At 38.8% G+C, this 17,615-nt stretch overlaps 1 protein-coding gene across 3 annotated transcripts; it reads right to left on the reverse strand.

Annotated features, from left to right (window-relative positions):
- On the reverse strand, positions 1-12,100 carry mov10l1 (Mov10 like RISC complex RNA helicase 1). 3 transcript variants are annotated; one of them, XM_054620068.1, is made up of 27 exons: positions 11,976-12,100; positions 11,587-11,685; positions 11,300-11,487; positions 10,278-10,437; positions 9,898-10,010; positions 9,489-9,676; positions 9,042-9,182; positions 8,448-8,747; positions 8,028-8,225; positions 7,662-7,776; positions 7,332-7,509; positions 7,150-7,220; positions 6,955-7,046; positions 6,790-6,845; positions 6,325-6,419; positions 6,177-6,249; positions 5,906-6,087; positions 5,052-5,198; positions 4,651-4,772; positions 4,439-4,538; positions 4,037-4,183; positions 3,401-3,574; positions 3,099-3,248; positions 2,784-2,891; positions 929-1,069; positions 739-830; positions 1-270 (listed from the first exon to the last, which is right to left on the reverse strand). In XM_054620068.1, the coding sequence occupies exons 2-27, from the start codon at positions 11,681-11,683 to the stop codon at positions 243-245; spliced, it is 3,456 nt and encodes a 1,151-aa protein (XP_054476043.1). In that variant the 5' UTR covers positions 11,684-11,685; positions 11,976-12,100; the 3' UTR covers positions 1-242. The 3 variants fall into 3 exon arrangements, with proteins under 3 accessions (XP_054476043.1, XP_054476044.1, XP_054476045.1); XM_054620069.1 differs by having other exon boundaries at positions 11,587-11,728; XM_054620070.1 differs by lacking the exon at positions 11,976-12,100 and adding an exon at positions 11,884-11,946 and having other exon boundaries at positions 11,587-11,728.
- Positions 12,101-17,615: the final 5,515 nt, after the last annotated feature.

Raw genomic sequence — 17,615 nt, forward strand, 5'->3', positions numbered from 1 at the left:
TGTACACACGTCATCTTTATTTCTACCCCGCCGCATGGAACTGCTTTTTGTTTTCACAGAAACAAGAAATATCTCTTTACAAACAAATTCCATTAACACTGATCAAGACAGCTACACTATGAAGACAGTCGACAGAGAGAGAAGCCCAGAAAATGTGAAGGGGAGGGGGAAAAACTTAGAACACGATAAAGACAGTCAGGTTGACAGAGCGGAGGTACAACATCCATGATCATGTCGTCCTCTTATGTAGTCCTTTGCTGTTCTGCAACACTGTGGGAGAAAAAAAAGAGGTGATTAAAACAGGACTGTTTATGTTCTTCATAGTCTTTTTTTAGCTCCTTGCATGTACTCTATCACACAAAAAAGTATGCTAAATAAATTGGAAACTGCATCTTTCCATAAAAAAAAACTGAAACCTACCACCAACCTAAAATCAAGCAGATTCAATTTTACTATTAAAAAAAACATGTTTACAGTTGGTTTATGCCATATTACCTGTCTAATTAATTGATTCATGAAGTTTTCAATCCAAATGACTTGGATTAGGCATGTCTACATTGTAAAGAACTAGGCAGTTTCAAAATAACTGAATATTGAAGGCATGTTTAAAGTAGATCTTATGGCAGAACAGATGTATCGGATTACATTAAATTGTATAGTTGTACTAAATAAAGCAGCCAGTGAGTGTAATTATCCATTATGAATAAGGACTATATGATGGATGAAATGTTTACATACATCTCAGAGTCTCTTAAGGTAGGAGGGGGGTCACAGCCCAGATATGCCCCGTTGATGAAGCAGTACTGCAGTAGAGCCCTGAAGCATAAATCCTGGAATGGAACCAAGGAATTTAAAGTATTTAAGTGCTCATAGTTAACAAAAAATACATGTTTAATAAAACCTAGGATCAAAGTGTTTTGTCACTCACCCTGATGAGAATGTGGGGGTTTCCAACAATTAACAGCAGGGCTTTAGGACGAGTGATGGCCACGTTGAAGCGTTTGGGGTTGGCCAGAAAGCCGAGTGCACTCTGCAAATCATCACTCTGTACCGATTCATTAGAGCGCACCTATGTTATAAGAGAATGAAATGAACTGAGTAATTGCCAAAATAGGGAATAAACAATGGGAACGTTATGATGTACGATTGTGCTCCACATTTTTTTTTTTAAATATGAAATGTATAACGTCATCTCACGCCATCTGACATCCTCTAAAGCCATCCAAATGATTATTATTAATAACTTTCGGAAATATTGCGTGCAACAGTCCACCTTCTATTCCCCTTTCTTTGTCACTCTCTATATTTTGCGTCAATCTATATTTGTTGGCATTTAGCATTCCAAGAAAAACATTGGATGTTGTTGTTTTTTCTCCCGCTTGCCACACACAAAGGGAGGCACACACCTGTATTAGCGTTGTGGTCCAGCAGCAATCTAACAGCACCATTAATTACATACCTAAAACCACTAATAAAAAAAAATCCTATTTTCCCATTTTTTAAGAGTGATGACATAAACAACAACAACAAAAACAACAAACATCTCAAGCTTCCCTCAAAAACCTCAATCCCGAGCTTCAAGGTAAAAAAAGAAATGACATTTGATACAGCCCTTTTCATAACGTTTACTACTCATGAAGCACAGAGTGAAGTTTGATGAGCAGGCTTATGGAGAACAGAGATGCGTCAGATCAATCAAAAACAGACTGCAAACTGGTTTGTACGTTATGATTGAATATTCACTCCCGCTGATCAATGGGGCTCAGCGGGCAGACATGCCACTTCACCAGAAACATCTCTAAGTGCACAGCAGGGTTCAGATTCTAGAAATTATTTTTAGAATATCTTTCTTAAAGTAAATTACCTGAAATCTAGGTTTAGGGGAAAAAAACAATCTTCGATCATCCCTTCAATTGTCAAAATACGATCTGATGGCCCATCGGCACTAGTACAAACAGTATACCTAACATCATAGTGTATTTCCCATTCTTACTGATGAATACTGTCCTATTTGCGATATAAAGGAACCGTTTCTTTTTTAGTGAGGCAAAGTATAACTTGATTTCTCATAAATATATTAGTTAGACCTGATCCATTAAATTTTAATGTATGTGAACATCTTGCTCACACATCATTTGGCTGTACAAGGTCCAGGAACAGAAATGATTGCCGACTCGTCGGCCTTTCTCTCCACAGTCAGCAGAACCCAGCCCTATTTAACATCTTAAGATTTGAAAAAAGTGAAAAAGGGCATACTGACAAGTCATTATACTCAACCACAAGGCACTCTGGGAAGAACGTTTAAGTAATTTCATTTCTCTAACAAACGCTTATTTAATTAGTGGAGTTCAAGCTGTGATTAAGACAAACTATTGATATAGAGGTTTTTGTTAAATCGGACTGCAACAACAAACGTGCCTAAAACCTGGCAGAGTTTTCACTACAATGACAGACCACATGGTGGTGCTAACAACTATTTAAAATCTGGGTCAGTAACAGCTGAGCTTAACCACCCAGATGTCCCTCCATTCCCACATTTTTTGAAACACAAAGTTTTAACAGCACTCAGAATTTGGCCAATCTCCTCTACATTTGACAAGTCTGGACTGAGACAAAAAAACATATTTAAATGGAATTTTGATACACATGTGTTGTATTGCTGTACAGAATCTGCACTTGATTAAAGTTGATGCCAATTAAAATCCAACAATGGACATCTCATTTAGAAGAAAGCCCATTCTGATTTTCTAAACTTCTATTAACCCCATTCAGTTTTTGCCTACCGTAGACATGATGATGACCAGGAACTCTTGTCCTTGGAACTCCTCCACGGAGCCCACTTTGATGTCAGACAGGCCTACCTTACCCAGCAGCACTCGAATCTTCTCACACTGGAGAATAATAAGAAAACAATGACACTGCTGGTTTACAATATGCACTTAAATCCATAGAAGCCATTTAAGCTACCTCGGAGTTGAATGTGAAATGACACAGAAATAGCTTTTCCCCACTGTTCTAAGATGGATAGATAAAGTGTAATAATGCTTTGATATAAGAAGGCATAATACACATTTAGCAAATGAACCATGCAGTCTTACTTGTTTCTTGTAGGGGGCAATGATGCCAATGTCAGAAGGATCCACAGGGTTGTAGAGCTTCTTTGCCAGCTGGCAGCAGTAGATCATGACCTGAACAGCCTCTACTGGGTTGAACCATGACGGGTTGTTACCTTCCCTCATTTCTGTGCCCTAGGGCAGAGCAAAATCCAAAGAATAAGTGTTGGAGGTGAATTTTCCAGTAACTTTAATAAGCCCAATATGGTTTACATTTTTCAGATGTAATTGGTACACATTATAGATGCATACTCTTTAAGTTTCTCATATGTTTAAAGACCACTCACCCTAACTCCATGGAAGAGGAGTGGGAAGCCTTTTTTGGGCAGGGTTTTCCACTTGCACAGAGTCTCTACTATGGCCCTTGATGCTTTAAAACACAGTTCGCTCTTGTAGAAGAGCTTGGAGGGCAGCGTGAGCAAAGCCTCATGAGAACGGTAGTTGTAGATCAGCTTCGTTACCTGCAGTAGTAAAAGACCAGCCTTATAATCTTTATCCATACAGTGCATGCAAATATTCTCCAAAGGAGTTATTTTTTGCTCGTCTTGATACACTGGCAACTAACTGGTATCAACAATGGCACTTAAATATATATATATATATATATAAATATAAATATATATAAATATAAAATAATATATATATATAATATATATATAAATATATAAAATATATATATAAATATAAATATATATATAAATATATAAATATAAATATATAAAATATATATATATATATATATATATAAAGATAGGAAAAATGCTACAAATGTCATCGGGCGCTCTGTAGCATAGCAGTTGCGCAGCATATGTAACATTTCTATATTCTATATCTATATCTTCATTAATGTTAATGTGATACTTGCTATCAACGAACACCTTTAATTTGCTAAATACATTTTAAAATGTTTGCAGTGCACCAACCAGCTTAGGGTTGTATCCCCAGTCATGTCTAGAGTACAGTGGGCTGGCCATCAGTCTCTCCAACATGGACACCCCCAGGCCAAAGGCAGAGGCCAGCTTGGACTTCACTATCGGACCCAACTGACAGGGGTCACCGGCCAACACTATCTAAGCAGGTGAGGGAAGAAAAGTCATTATCAATTAAGAAAGCTCAGGCAGGTTTTCAATCATCAGTAAGGCTTGTTTTCTTTTCTTTTTTTTGAACCAATATTTCCCTTAAAGAAAATTGGATCCACACTAGAAACATGGCTGGTGCAAATAACATTTGATACCCAGTTATGACAAGCCTGCACACAAAACAGAAGCATTGGACAGGGCCTTTTGAGTTGTGCATGTAGTCAGTGCCTGTGCGTTTGTGCCGACCTGTCCATCTCTCTCTGATAAAAAACTCATGGGGATCAGGGACTCTGGCTCTGTGGCCTGGCCGGCTTCATCCAGAAACACGTGGGTAAAATGTCCCACTCTGAGGAAAAACAACCACAGTTAATGAACTGAGATAATAGGAGAAAGAAGACAGGACAAAAGCTGCTCAATTAAACCGTGAACAACTATCTCTACTACAGCCCAGGCCTTACTGTAGTCCTATATTATGGAACATGCCAGCGCTGGAGCAGGTGCTGACCACAATCCTGTGAAAAGAGGCATTACGGATGTCCTCTCCTGCCCTTGAGTACAGTCTCAGCACTTCTGGGATGGACTGAGAAAGAAAAAAAACAGAAATATCAACATGGCACAAACATTTTAGATGATAAAGCAATGTACTAAAAGGAAGCTGCAGACAGAGCTAGTTACCACAACCTCATCAATTATTCAAAGGGATTACTGACAATTGCACCGCCCAACCTGGTGGCAAATGGCGATGGCATCTGTACACATCTTACTGCACAGAGGAGCATGCATATTTTCCCTTTGATCACACACACTTTAAAGTAGGTGTCTGCACAGTGAATGTCTTTTCCCTTATGCTGTCAAGTACCTCTTCCTGCCTACAGGACGCGTTGACACGGGCCAAACTTGCAGCATGCAGGAAACCACTGTTATGTAGGCGTACGCAGATGAGGTCAGCAGCACTGTTGGAAGGAGTACATACGAGTACCCGACTACTGGGCAGAAAGTGGTAAACCTGGAGGGGGAAAGAAGCATTACCAACAGAGGACCAGAATGGGAGTTCTCTTGAGAGACATATGACAATATGATGATGTAAGGCTGGGTTATCGTATCAAAAATGACGATAACAGTACCAGTACCTTTAAAGTGACACCAATACCAACTTTTATTTGATTTCTACTTCTCTCGATACCCATCATGTGAATGAAAGCATTCAGCATTCATCACCACCACAGCTGCTGTGGTAGCGGGTCTATCACACAATGAATTAAATCAAAGAAGGCTTGTGGTGATTTGCTGCAAGCAAAACCATACAAATTGCCTTCTTTTCTTTTAGATCTATGAACAAAAAAAGGATTGAATACAGGTATCCTTTTAGGAGCTAACCTCTTTGGGAGCCGCCATTGTTGTTTAGAACAAACAGTTTCTCGCGTGACCACATGACATCGTGAGAAACCAGCTGCAATGTAAGGTCATAGATACTACTTCAATACATCAAACTTAAAGCTTGTTAGATGTATCTGTCCGAGAAACACGACGTGTTATTGGTCTAATACTGCGGCCAGAAAAACAATCTCAAAGTTAGGAACTCTTATATCAGTTTAATTTAACATTAAAAGGGTTTCTTTAAAATTGGTTTGTTGTGAGAGAAACTTTGCCTTTCAATAAATTCAACGCCTGATTACTGGAAATGTTCTACAGTTTTTGCAGGTCTGTCTGTACCTGTAGTATGGCCTCTATGATGGTGATGGTCTTTCCCGTGCCTGGAGGTCCAAACAGCACATAAGGACTGGGCCGACACTCCCCTGCCAGGATCCTCTTCACTGCCTCTCTCTGAGGAGGGTTCAGGTCCGGGTTAAAGAAGTGCCCCATGCTGGGGATGGGTTTGGATGGCACACTACCATCTAGAAGCGATTTCACATTTATCATTGATGTTCTCAATGTTATTTGATGACAGGTAAAGTTTGTACCAAATCAAGACTCAATTGTGTACCTTTAGTCTGTGTGGCCTTTGACTCCATGTTGATGGAAAGGCTTGAAACCCTTCCATTTTCCACGGCTGGAACCTGCTTTTCAAATTCAATCACACTTAATCAAAACTAAAATGAATGACAACGTATTTCATTTTTTCGGTCTTTCACCTCATTGTCCTTCATTGTTTTGTTCTGGTCTGGCTCATCTATCCACTTTCTTGTCCATTGAGGGTTCTTAACAGTCACTCCAGAGGGGAAGAAAACTGCACAACCATGTGAAGATAACAGGAATTTGAATCTCTTGGACTACTTTTAAAATCAACTTACAAATTTGTATAGTAACGAAGAAAATAACAGATCAGGGAATCAAATCTTTTTATTCAACATCCTTCTGTAGAACAACTTGAACTGCTTTTTAAAACTTGACAGTGGTTTGGGAATTTCCGAACCTTTATGATCCATGTCAATGTCACACTTAGACAAATAATATTGTGCCTTCCAAAGAGTACTGAATATTGCATGTGATTGTATGTGCAGTTGACTTGTATGAAAAAGAAATCGGACCTCTTTATCGTGTGTAAAATGCCACGAAGCAAACAGTGTTAAAGCAATTTGAATAAAACCATAACTTACTCTCCCCAAACTGTTTTGTCTGGTCAAGTGCGTTGTGACATCGTCTCATGGTCAATCTGGGGATGCAAGTTAAAATACTTGTATTACAACTCTGAAGCATTATTTCTGAATGAAATATGAGTGCATTGCATTTATGAAATCAAAAACACAATCATTTTTTCTAACCTGTTATAAGAGAACTCAACATCAAGCGGCTCTCCGAGGTAGCTGCGCTGAAAATCTGAGTTCACTCTCAAACTCACATTTTCATCATTGATCTGTTAGTCAAAAAAAGGAACATTAGATTAAATCAAAATCTAATCCATACGTTTCTATTTCATTATGTAGAACATAAAAAAGGTTGTAAATGATATCCCCCACCTCTGCGACATAGCCAACGTACTCCATTACCACACCTTCCCTCTGTGGTTTCTTCAATACTATTCTGTCACCTGCAGAGCAAACTTGTCAAAACCCTTCTTGTATTGCTCCAAAAAAAATTATAACATCAACCTTTGCAATAATTCAACATTGACGAAGAAAGACACTGGAGGCCTTCTCACCTATACTTAGATTTGGTCTGCCTTCGGCCAACCCAAGGACCTCTAGGTGCAGGTAGGCCGCTCCTTTCCTGAGAACGGCCCCGATGATGGTGAACTCTCTTATTTCCTTCTCTGCATGAATCTCTTCCAGCCAGAGAAGGACCGAAAAACGCAAACGCATGTTGGATGGTGATAGCACCTGAGCAAACAGGCACAGCATGAGAAGAAAAATGTGATATTTCAGGGGATTCCTGAACACAAACTGTATTTTTTTTTATTTTCCACACCGCAAAGAACAAATTTGACTTTATTCTAAAAGGATTATCTAAACTTCATCCTGGGCAGGCTCACCTCTCCGAGGCAGGGCTGAACTACCAGCACGTCTTTCTGTGCCTCCACACAGTCTCTGAGAGCTTGGGGCAATGGATAGTTGGGTAGGAAGTTTGGCAGCCGCCGCTTCATAGGCCTATAGGTGGGAGGGTCGATATTAAATAAGAGGTGACAGAAATGAATACATTTTGTCATTTTTTTGGAAGCTCCCTGCATGCAAAAACTACAAATAATCAATCAAATCTACCCATTCTCAATTGTATATATCAACATTAGCAAAACTAAGTGCACAGAGTAAGTGGCAAATATAATAGAGTAGCTCTAAGGTAGGAAGGATATTCATTACTAGCTCGATGCTCTTCCTCATGAGCCAATGGAATCAGATACCTTGGTATGTCTTTTGGAGCAGAGACAGTGATCACGTTTGTAGGCATGGTTGAGATCAGACGTACATCTCTGGGACTGTAGGGCAGCGAGGGCCTCAGCAGTTTCTCCTCTTTACTGCCCACTGTGACCTCAAGGCGCCTCCCGATGGTGAAAGAGGAGAAGTGCAGCAGCAGCAGCTCAGCACAGCGTCCCAGGCTCCTGAGCGATTTCCCACATGGAGTTCAGTTGTACAGACAGATAACATACTAACATAAAACCATTTTAATAAATATAGCTTTTTTTTTTATATGGAAAGACAGCATTCCTTGACCCAATGAAAAATGTTCCTTTCTACATTTATATTTTTGATCCATTTCTACTCCAACTGTTTCTGTTATTTATACTAGTGCCACTACAGTAGGGTTTAAAAAAATAACTTACTTTGCTTGGCAGGCTACTACAATAGGCAACCTCTCTCCTGGGGGAATATCCACATCTCTCTCCTTTCTCGTTGAACCAGGGGAATCGACAGTCTCCTTCAGCACCTCACCATTTGCTTTGTGTACCTCTTTTGCATCACCGACTTGTTTTTCTGAAGACTCCGAGTAGTTTTCTCGCAAAGGCTGTCGTTTCTTTCTCAGTGATGTGGAGTCTTTGCCAGTAACCAGAGTGAACTGTTCCTCTGAGTCCCAGCCAGCAAAGTCACAGCCCTTTAGCCTGTGGGTCTCTGAACCTTTATTTCTGTAATCAAGAATATACAATACATTTTATTGGGCTACTGGTGGAAATAATCATTTTCTCATTAACAGGTATTCCAAAGTTGTCTCATTTTATCTCAGATTTGGTATATTTGTAACAAAAGGCCTCTGGTGGCCAGAATTTTAATGGTGGTTGCATAGATTAAAAAAATATGCTTGGACAATAAACAATGCCAATAATAAGAACTATACATCTATTTTACAAAGGTTTTGAACTAGTGCTTTAATTTAGATCTACTCTGAATGTGAATATTTTATTTCTTCTTTGGTCACTCACTGTATCCAGATCACCAGCTCTTGTTTCTCCCCCATCATCAGATCCACAAACTTGCCATAGTCTGTTACTTCAAGCCCCCCTTTGTTTTCCAAAATGCTCTTGAGTTCAGCCTCTGGGAGATGTGTACCAGAAATATTCCCACTGCAACAAGAAATAAATACTGATCTGTATCATCCATATCAAAATTTGAACGAATATGGAAATAGAATTTCACTTAAAAAATACAACAAATATCAGGTTCCAGCTGCCCAAATGGGAAGATTTGCTGCTTTTTTTGTCATATATCACAGTAAACTGAATATCTCTACCTTTGGTCAGACTATACAAGAAAATTGTAGATGTCACCTTGGACTCTGTGAAGTTGTCATCGGCATTTCTACATTGTTTTTTGAAATTTGAAAATAATCCTTAGTTGCAGCCCTATAAACATAGAAGAAAGTCCAATACCTCTGAAGGCAGGGGGCCATGCACAGGGCCCTCCAACAGTACAAGGACTGACTGCTCTCCACCATTACGAGGTTGACCAGGTGCCCTGGCAGAGGCTGGTAACAGGCAGGCAGCAGCAGAGAGTCCAGGCTGAAGAACACACTGTCATCCACCACTCCATTTTTACCGTACATGCTGGTCACATGCACCTGGAGACAGTGGATCATTCAGAGCAGGGGAGAGGAATGAAAGAAGCGGTTAGATTTATAACCAAATAAGGTTAGAATATTTATCAAATGCATTAGACGGACATGAATAGGCTTTTTAGCATGAATACTATCTGAGTTAAGTACAAATTCAACTGAAGTACTCAAAGAGTACAAAGTTGTAATGAGTGAGTTAAGTCAAAAACATTCAATGATGCCATTACCTTGTCTAGGCGTTGGTACCGCAAAGGGACCACAGAACGAGCCTGGGAGGTCCACTGGTTAGAATTGATACAATATTTTGCTTGGACCCAGTCTCCTTTCATTGGCTGGTAACCTGACAATAATATAAGAAATTCAACATCAGCCTTCAGCTAAGTGTTACTAAATATTGGTGTAGCTGTGACTTAATCTGCTCTCAGGTTGAGAGCTAACCAAACATAATTTGTCAAAAAATAGAGCTGTAATATCTGTCAAAAAATGCTGGACAGTTCTGGGACTGAAAGACTACTGTGGGTGTAGACCACAGAGTACGTTTATGCAAAGCATCATGGGGTCAAGAGGCTTACAATTTTAATGCGTTAAATACAGTGAGTATCGGTACCATCCCATAGACTGCAGCGTGGGAAGTACGTGGTCTGGTTTATGTAGCCGCCATCTCCATCAAAGGATGTGACTGTGCCGATGAGAGGGCGCAGCTGCATTCTGTCAGCTTCTAGAGAGGTTCTTCCACCATCCTCCCAAGCATCTGCACTCTTCTCCACCTAAATGACAGGATTGAATGGCAATCAAGCATAGGTTAAATTGACAGATAGGCATCAGCCACCTCTCAGTCTATACCAACTCTTAGTGGAGTCACAAGACAGGAAAAGAGATGAATTAACATTTAGATTCTGATATTTGATAAAGATAGATGGAAAATACATATGGAATATTGTATGCCCCATTACAACAAAGCCCCCCCAAACTAAACTGACACAAGGACAAGGAATATATCAAATGTATGGTGTTTGCAAATGCATGCCTATCTCCAGGCCATGGTCAAGCCCTACACCCCCGCCCGACCACTTCGCTCTGCTGCCTCAGGGCGAATGGTTGCCCCGTCGCTCAGAGGTCCCTGCGGCCGATCCACCCGGTCACAGCTTTTTTTCTGTCCTGGCCCCTCAGTGGTGGAATGAACTCCCCACTGACGTCAGGACAGCAGAGTCGCTGCCCATCTTTCGGCGCAGGCTGAAAACTCACCTCTTCAAGAAGTACTACCCTGAGCCTTCCTCGTAGCACTTATTGCATTCATATTAGTTTGTTGCACTTATTGCATTCGTATTAGTTTGTTGCACTTATTGCATTCGTATTAGTTTGTTGCACTTATTGCATTCGTATTAGTTTGTTGCACTTATCCTGTATTATTGCATTCGTATTAGTATTAGTTTGTTTCTGTACTTTTGCTCTGGTTTATGCTCTTAGATGCTTGTTTAAGAAAGGAGATGCACTTATGACTTCTGGTGACTAGTAGTTCTCTTGAATACCTATGTTGAATACACTTATTGTAAGTCTCTTTGGATAAAAGCGTCTGCTAAATGTATGATGTTTGCAAATGCATGCTTGAGAGAAGAACAGGATTCCCACTCTTAAAGCTTTCCATCCCCCTTGGGCACCATCTTGTACAGCTATGCAGTTCACCAAGTCCCCTTCCTTCAGAGGCATCCCGCCCAACACCTCTCCACTGGTGAAGTAGACCGCATCGTCTATCATGCCATAGTCCAGGCACAGCTGGGTTACCGCACTGCCCCGCAGGTGGCGGATATTCTTCATGCCTGACAAGCAAAAAGAAATGTGGAATAAATATATTGTTGGGTTTTACACACATAGCAACACAGAAAGATGAAGCTAACTCAGTGAAATGTTGCATTTACCTGGTGTAGCGGAGGACAGGCCCTCTTCATCCACCTCCACAGTCCTCCACAATGGAGACACCAGCTTAGACAGCACACACCGCACTGCAGTAAGCATATCTGCAAAGGGGAAGCTGATGGTAACATTACCTAGTCATACACACTAAGAAAACAGACAAGAACAGCTTTGTTTTAACGTCGCAAACACGTGTATATGTCACATGTCCAAATAGCCTGATGCTAGCTAGCTAGCTAATTAGTTAGCTCAAGGCTAGCTTTTTACATATTTAAAGCTTATCATAGTTAGTTTAAATCTACCTTAGCTATAGAGCAAGGTGCGACGTGAATATGAACTTATTTGGGAGTAGTATTTAATGAGCAAATGAAATGTGAGGTGATTTTTAAGTTACCGTTCTCATAGCAAATGTTAGCCTAATCAGGTCAACGTGACAGTTCACGTGTCGGAGTGGAGCCCGTTTCGGCGCTTCGCGAGCACGCGTACGCTGGTTCAAGACGAGAACCTGACGCAAACCGAGTGGCGGTGCTGACTCAACCTTTCATAGATGTTCTGTGCATCCCATAATGCACCGCCAGAACCAGCCTTGTTGAGGTAAGTTGTCATTTGATTTATTTTTTTTTATTTTTTTTTTTTTAAAGTGAGTGAATTGTCTGCTTTCATTGTATTATTATTATTATTATTATTATTATTATTATTATTATTATTATTATTATTATTACTGGAAGGCCTAAAAGCAGTATTTATTAAATGCATGTATTTAATGATACCTCAATGAGGTACCAAAAAGAGGTATGATTAAATCATTTCTTAGGTATTTCCTTCTTTGTCACACTCTTTCTGAGTTCACAGTTATTTGTGTCGGCTAAAGCAGTTTGACATTTTTATTGTGTGAGATGACATTAATCATACAGATTTGCAAGTTTTTTAAAAGGTCGACTGGGTATCAGCAGTGTGGATGAATAAAAACTCTGCTTTAAATCCATATTGCTTCAGATAATCCAGTGTGAACCCTTTTGCTTTTCCAAAATAAATGAATGCATTGCAGTATGAAATTAATATTAAGCCCCAGCTGACTATAAATCTATCCAGCTTGCATTTTAGATACATTAGAGCATTAAAATACCATCTGTTTACTTGCTAACTGTCTTATTCACCTCTATCCTGCTCTTGCAAATGGACTGTTTTTGGCATCTTGTCAAACACTTTTTTTTATTTTTATGATTTTACGTCTGGAAGGAAAACATTTACAGCAGCACTCTGCTGCACATTCTCACGGTGCCATCACATTCACACCTGCTGTCTGCCAGTTTATCCTCTGTTGCTTTTCTGAATTTATGACACACTGTATTGATGAGTCATCGGTCTGCTGATCTGATGACATGGTGTGAAATGTCCCCCTGTCATTATCCTCCTCTATTTGGACACACAACTCTTGATGCCACTCAGTATCATTTCAGTGTAAGATCAAGCTTTGACTCGTCCAGATAGACCTTTTTAATATGATAGTGCTGCTGCCAAGTTTGATCCCTACAGCTTTCATCCTCTTATGTCTTAGTATTAAAACCATATTTCACTTTAGATTCTCACTGTGTGCCTACCAGGGTTCTCAAATATATGGGTGTTTTTTTTTTTTTACTTTTAGTAATGCCAATAGCCCAAGGGATTCTGACTATCCATGGATAAATCATTTCAGTGTCTTAACATAAGACTTTGGAGATTTATGTCAGGCAGCGCTGCCAAGATGTAACATACAGTATATCACAGACTATAAACTTTAAATATGTTTTTATTCTGGCAGCTTCTCTGTAGTTTTGAGAGCTGTTTTACATTATGTACACTAAAACGTATTTCGATACGTATTAGGGATGTTGGCATTCAGTTTGAAAGTGTCTTTTATATTAAGTTTCATAGCTTAATATAACTAAACGCAATGATCTGCAGGCATACAGTGTAAGCAGAGACTCTGTCACTCTCTTTGTGACTCTCATCCTCTGTGAAATCTGTAAGTGTCAGTTTAGACACATTGTATGTTTAAAGACCGTATCTCTTTACTACAAATCACAAACTTTATATTACGCCCAACCATTTCTCAAATTGTAGCACCTAGATTCAAGATGTTTTAATTAACTTTTACTGCCTACCAGGGCAGTAGCCAGGTTTTAAAAAGTAATGAGGTGTGAGTCCAAATTGGCTCCACACAGCTTCAGGAATGAATAACTAGCCACAATAAAAAAAAGATATTCTTTGGTAGGATTTAAAAACAGAAAACTCTACATTTTATTATTTAATTAATTTAACCTTTCAGATATATTTTGTGTAAAATTTGATCTCCACACACTATGGATTTGTAAAAAAAAAAAAATGGAATAATTGAATCTGGTATCGTCTTGCATTTAAAAGTGTTTCAAACAGAGCACTGATAGATAAATATATACTGCAGATTTAAATTAAAAGCTTGATAGATATTTTATTTATATATAGATGGTCATTATGGTAATGGTGCACTTGCAGTAATGGAAATAATAGACCACTCTTGATTATCCATCAGCATAGAAGTTTTTGCATATTATCTCACTTCATGTCTATTTGGAAGCTGTCCTGCAGCTTTTGATTGAAGACGCACATCTTTCTCACTGGATGGAGTTTGCCCAGTTGTTGTCACAGAAGTCTAGATTTAAGTTTTTCTGAGCACTGCAAGATATCTCACTCATGTTGACTTAGAAAAATGAGATTCAGGGTTTATTCTTGACCTTAGAAAAAGCAGTTGATGAAGCAGTCAAGGTCCATTTAGTAGCTGTTCTGGAGCTTTTGATCATATCACACGATCTTGCAAAGTTATTAAACTTATACTGTTATTTTATATAATATAATTGCCCTAAATGTCATGCAACAATAACTTTGACAAATGTAAAACTGGGCATGACTCTGTGATCCCATTCAAATCTTTGCAAGCAGCTTCTACACTGCCATATAAAATTAGTTTTATTTAAAAAAAAATGGTATGCTTTGGAAAATGCTCAGATGTCAAGTGAGGTCTGTGTATGATTGTAGTTAATGGACTTGCAAGTAGTAAAACATGCAAAAACACTGACACGGCCTGTATGGCAGAGCAGTTATGTTGATTTACAGCTGTTCCCAAAAAGCATTTTTATGTCGGTGCTTTAAGATAGTGTGCCTTCAGGAGACTGTGGCAAGTGCTAGCACATTAACATTGAAAGTCTATACATGCACCATTTAAACTGTTTCCACGGTTGCTGCCTAGAATCATATACACTAAATTCATGAGCACGTCTTCTTTTTCCTTTTCTTCTTCTTCTTCACATAGCTGTCACTCTACATTCACCACTAGAGGGCAGTGGTGGCCCTCTTTGTACCGCTGCTCCTGTAGTCTTTGCTGCAGAGTGCAAACGAGGCCAAGGGAGGAATCAGATCAAATACTAATCTCAGAGTCTGTGTTGCTATAACTGGACACTCTACTTACCCTGTTTAATGACAACAAAACGGCACGAATGCTCAGAAAATACGCCAGCTATTCTCAGGAGCATAGGGGAAAACAGATTCCCTCCTTAATCAGATAGTAATGGACACGAGCTTATAGACTTCCCCCTCTGTAATTAGCAGCTGAAATACACAAGCATATACACAAGCACCAATACAGTCAACACAATCTGATTGTTGGACAGAGATTAGTCACAGCAGGTTATCTTCTCAGGGTGCCTCTAATATATACGGAGAACAGTTGGCTTGCTGCCAATATTGCAAAGAATAAGCATGTCAACATAAAGTATTTACAGTAATTGGAAATGATAACAAGCTTAGACAATAAACTAATCTAATAGAGTAAATATTTTCACATGATGACATCTATTCAAAATGGTTTTTTTATACTTGCCAAGACATGTTGTCATTAGAGAAACGTCTCTTCAAACTCACTTACTTTATTCAACATATATTTGTGTGTCCCCGAAAACAAATTAGATTAGTCCTATATATTCAAATCTTACCACGAAATGATATTACTATTATATTATCTTAAAATATGAAAGGCCCTTTAGTACCTTTTAGACACACAATACATCTTTATAGAAGTAGAGGGAGAATGTTAATCGTCAGATATCAAACTCTAAACTGTAGATTTTTCAGTGGTTAGCGAACACGTTTTGTTTGTTCAGGTAACAAACAAATTGTGTGTTTACAGTGGGCTGAAGTATAGTGCAGCCCACATGAAACATGGGATTAATTAGATGATCCCGTCTGAGATCCGTCTGCATTCTCGCTCAGTATGGAAACCAGATGCAAATAGGAATTCATTTGGCACAATGGATGTATATAAAACACAGGGGAAGTGTAGGAACATTGCATTGGCACACAGAGCCAGTATATTTTGGTCTGCTGTTCATTATATTGGAAAGAACGGTTCAGTATAGCATTACATACCTAAACAGTATATATTTCATATATTTTATCATTTTGTTTCACAGTGCTTTGAGTTCTCCTCTGTTAAAATTTAAAAAACTGCAGGCAAACTTTCTTTGAACTATTATTCAGCAGCTGGTGTTTGTGACAAAAAGCAGATTTCTGTTTCTGAGGATCAGTATGCAGCTTTGCCTATAACTATCCAGTAATGCCAAATCCTTTATTATCAGCTAGAGATGTCAGGGAGCATTCACCTTCACCAAGGTTGCACAACCCTTCTGTTGTTTTGATCCAAAAGATCCAGAGACAGAAAAGAAACACAGAGACAGACAATAATGAGGAATATGTAAAATGTTTGTTTTTCCTCTGAGAGTGTGCAATAGCTCATTTAAGATAAAATGTACAAACAATTCCAAATATCTCAATGCTAAGATATCCTTTAAAAAAATCAACATATTCATATGGATCTGCACCAAAAATAAACATTTGTGTTATGCACAAATTCTATACACAATTCTGTCATTGTTGTGTAACACTGAAAAGTATACAAATAGTGTAAATTGCAGTTAAATGTGTTAAATTTGTCATTATGTAAAAGGATCATGTGGTTGATACTCTTTACTGCCCCACTATTGATTTGCCCTTACAGTTTCCTGTTCTGACATGTATCAAGTTTCCACCTGCAGGCCTTGAAATCCAGAGCTGCATCCACTCTGAGCCTTTTTGTCCATGCAATTATTAATAGCTCGTTGTTGTGCACTAGTCAGCATATTAAATGTTTTCACTTTTTCTACATTCAGCACTCAATTTTCTTTTTGGTACTACTGACCCATTTGAGAAGCCTTTTTACATTGCCTTTTTGTTGAATATTGAATACTAATAAAAGGTTACAATCAACTTTCATCACCAGACTGTTAAAGGGTTAAAGTTGTGGGACGAAAACACAGACATCACCCAAACCAGACAACGCCGTGATAGTGACCTGTCAATCACAAGGTAGCCACGCACTGAAGCATGCTCTGCTCTATCGTTTATTAGAATCTAAATTGAACTGTAATTTACTAAATGAACATCATGCTGTATTGACGAAGACTTGAAACTAGAGACTGAGACCATAAACTCATGTTTACTTAGGTAATAGGCTTCTACACAATCAGACCTTTTAGCAATCAAATGAGTCGCCCCCTGCTGGCCATTAGAAAGAATGCAGGTTTTAGGCACCTTCAGATAGGCATTATACCCTTGTAGACTATTGTCGCGAATTCGCTTCAAACCGCTTCCGGATTTGTTTAATTACTATTATGCCCAATTATGCCTAATGTCGCTAATTTGCCTCATACCAAAATGTATATATATTGTATGTGCTATATTGAAATTAACAATCTCCACTTAATTTAGCATCTGCATGACAGAAAAAAACACAATTTTTTTTTTTTTTTATATAATTGTAAATAAATTCAGGCATAAGAGAAGAAGGTTTCAGACCTGGTCTTAGCAAGAAAGCAAAAAAAGTCAAATTATTATTTTAAGGATGTAAATGTGTCTCTTGGAGGATAATAAAAAAAAAAAAGGGAATAAAATCATAAAACATGACCTCCGTGGTTGAGGTTTAGGC

The sequence above is a fragment of the Anoplopoma fimbria genome, chromosome 19 (assembly GCF_027596085.1).
Source record: "Anoplopoma fimbria isolate UVic2021 breed Golden Eagle Sablefish chromosome 19, Afim_UVic_2022, whole genome shotgun sequence".
Classification (NCBI taxonomy): domain Eukaryota; kingdom Metazoa; phylum Chordata; class Actinopteri; order Perciformes; family Anoplopomatidae; genus Anoplopoma; species Anoplopoma fimbria.

Coding starts and splice junctions, on each gene's coding strand:
- mov10l1 (XM_054620068.1), bottom strand. CDS start 11,683: ATGCTTACTGCAGTGCGGTGTGTGCTGTCTAAGCTGGTGTCTCCATTG. Junction 9,677..9,897: donor GGTACCAACGCCTAGACAAG/GTAATGGCATCA, acceptor CACTGTCTCCAG/GTGCATGTGACCAGCATGTA. Junction 7,047..7,149: donor ACGTTGGCTATGTCGCAGAG/GTGGGGGATATC, acceptor TTTGACTAACAG/ATCAATGATGAAAATGTGAG.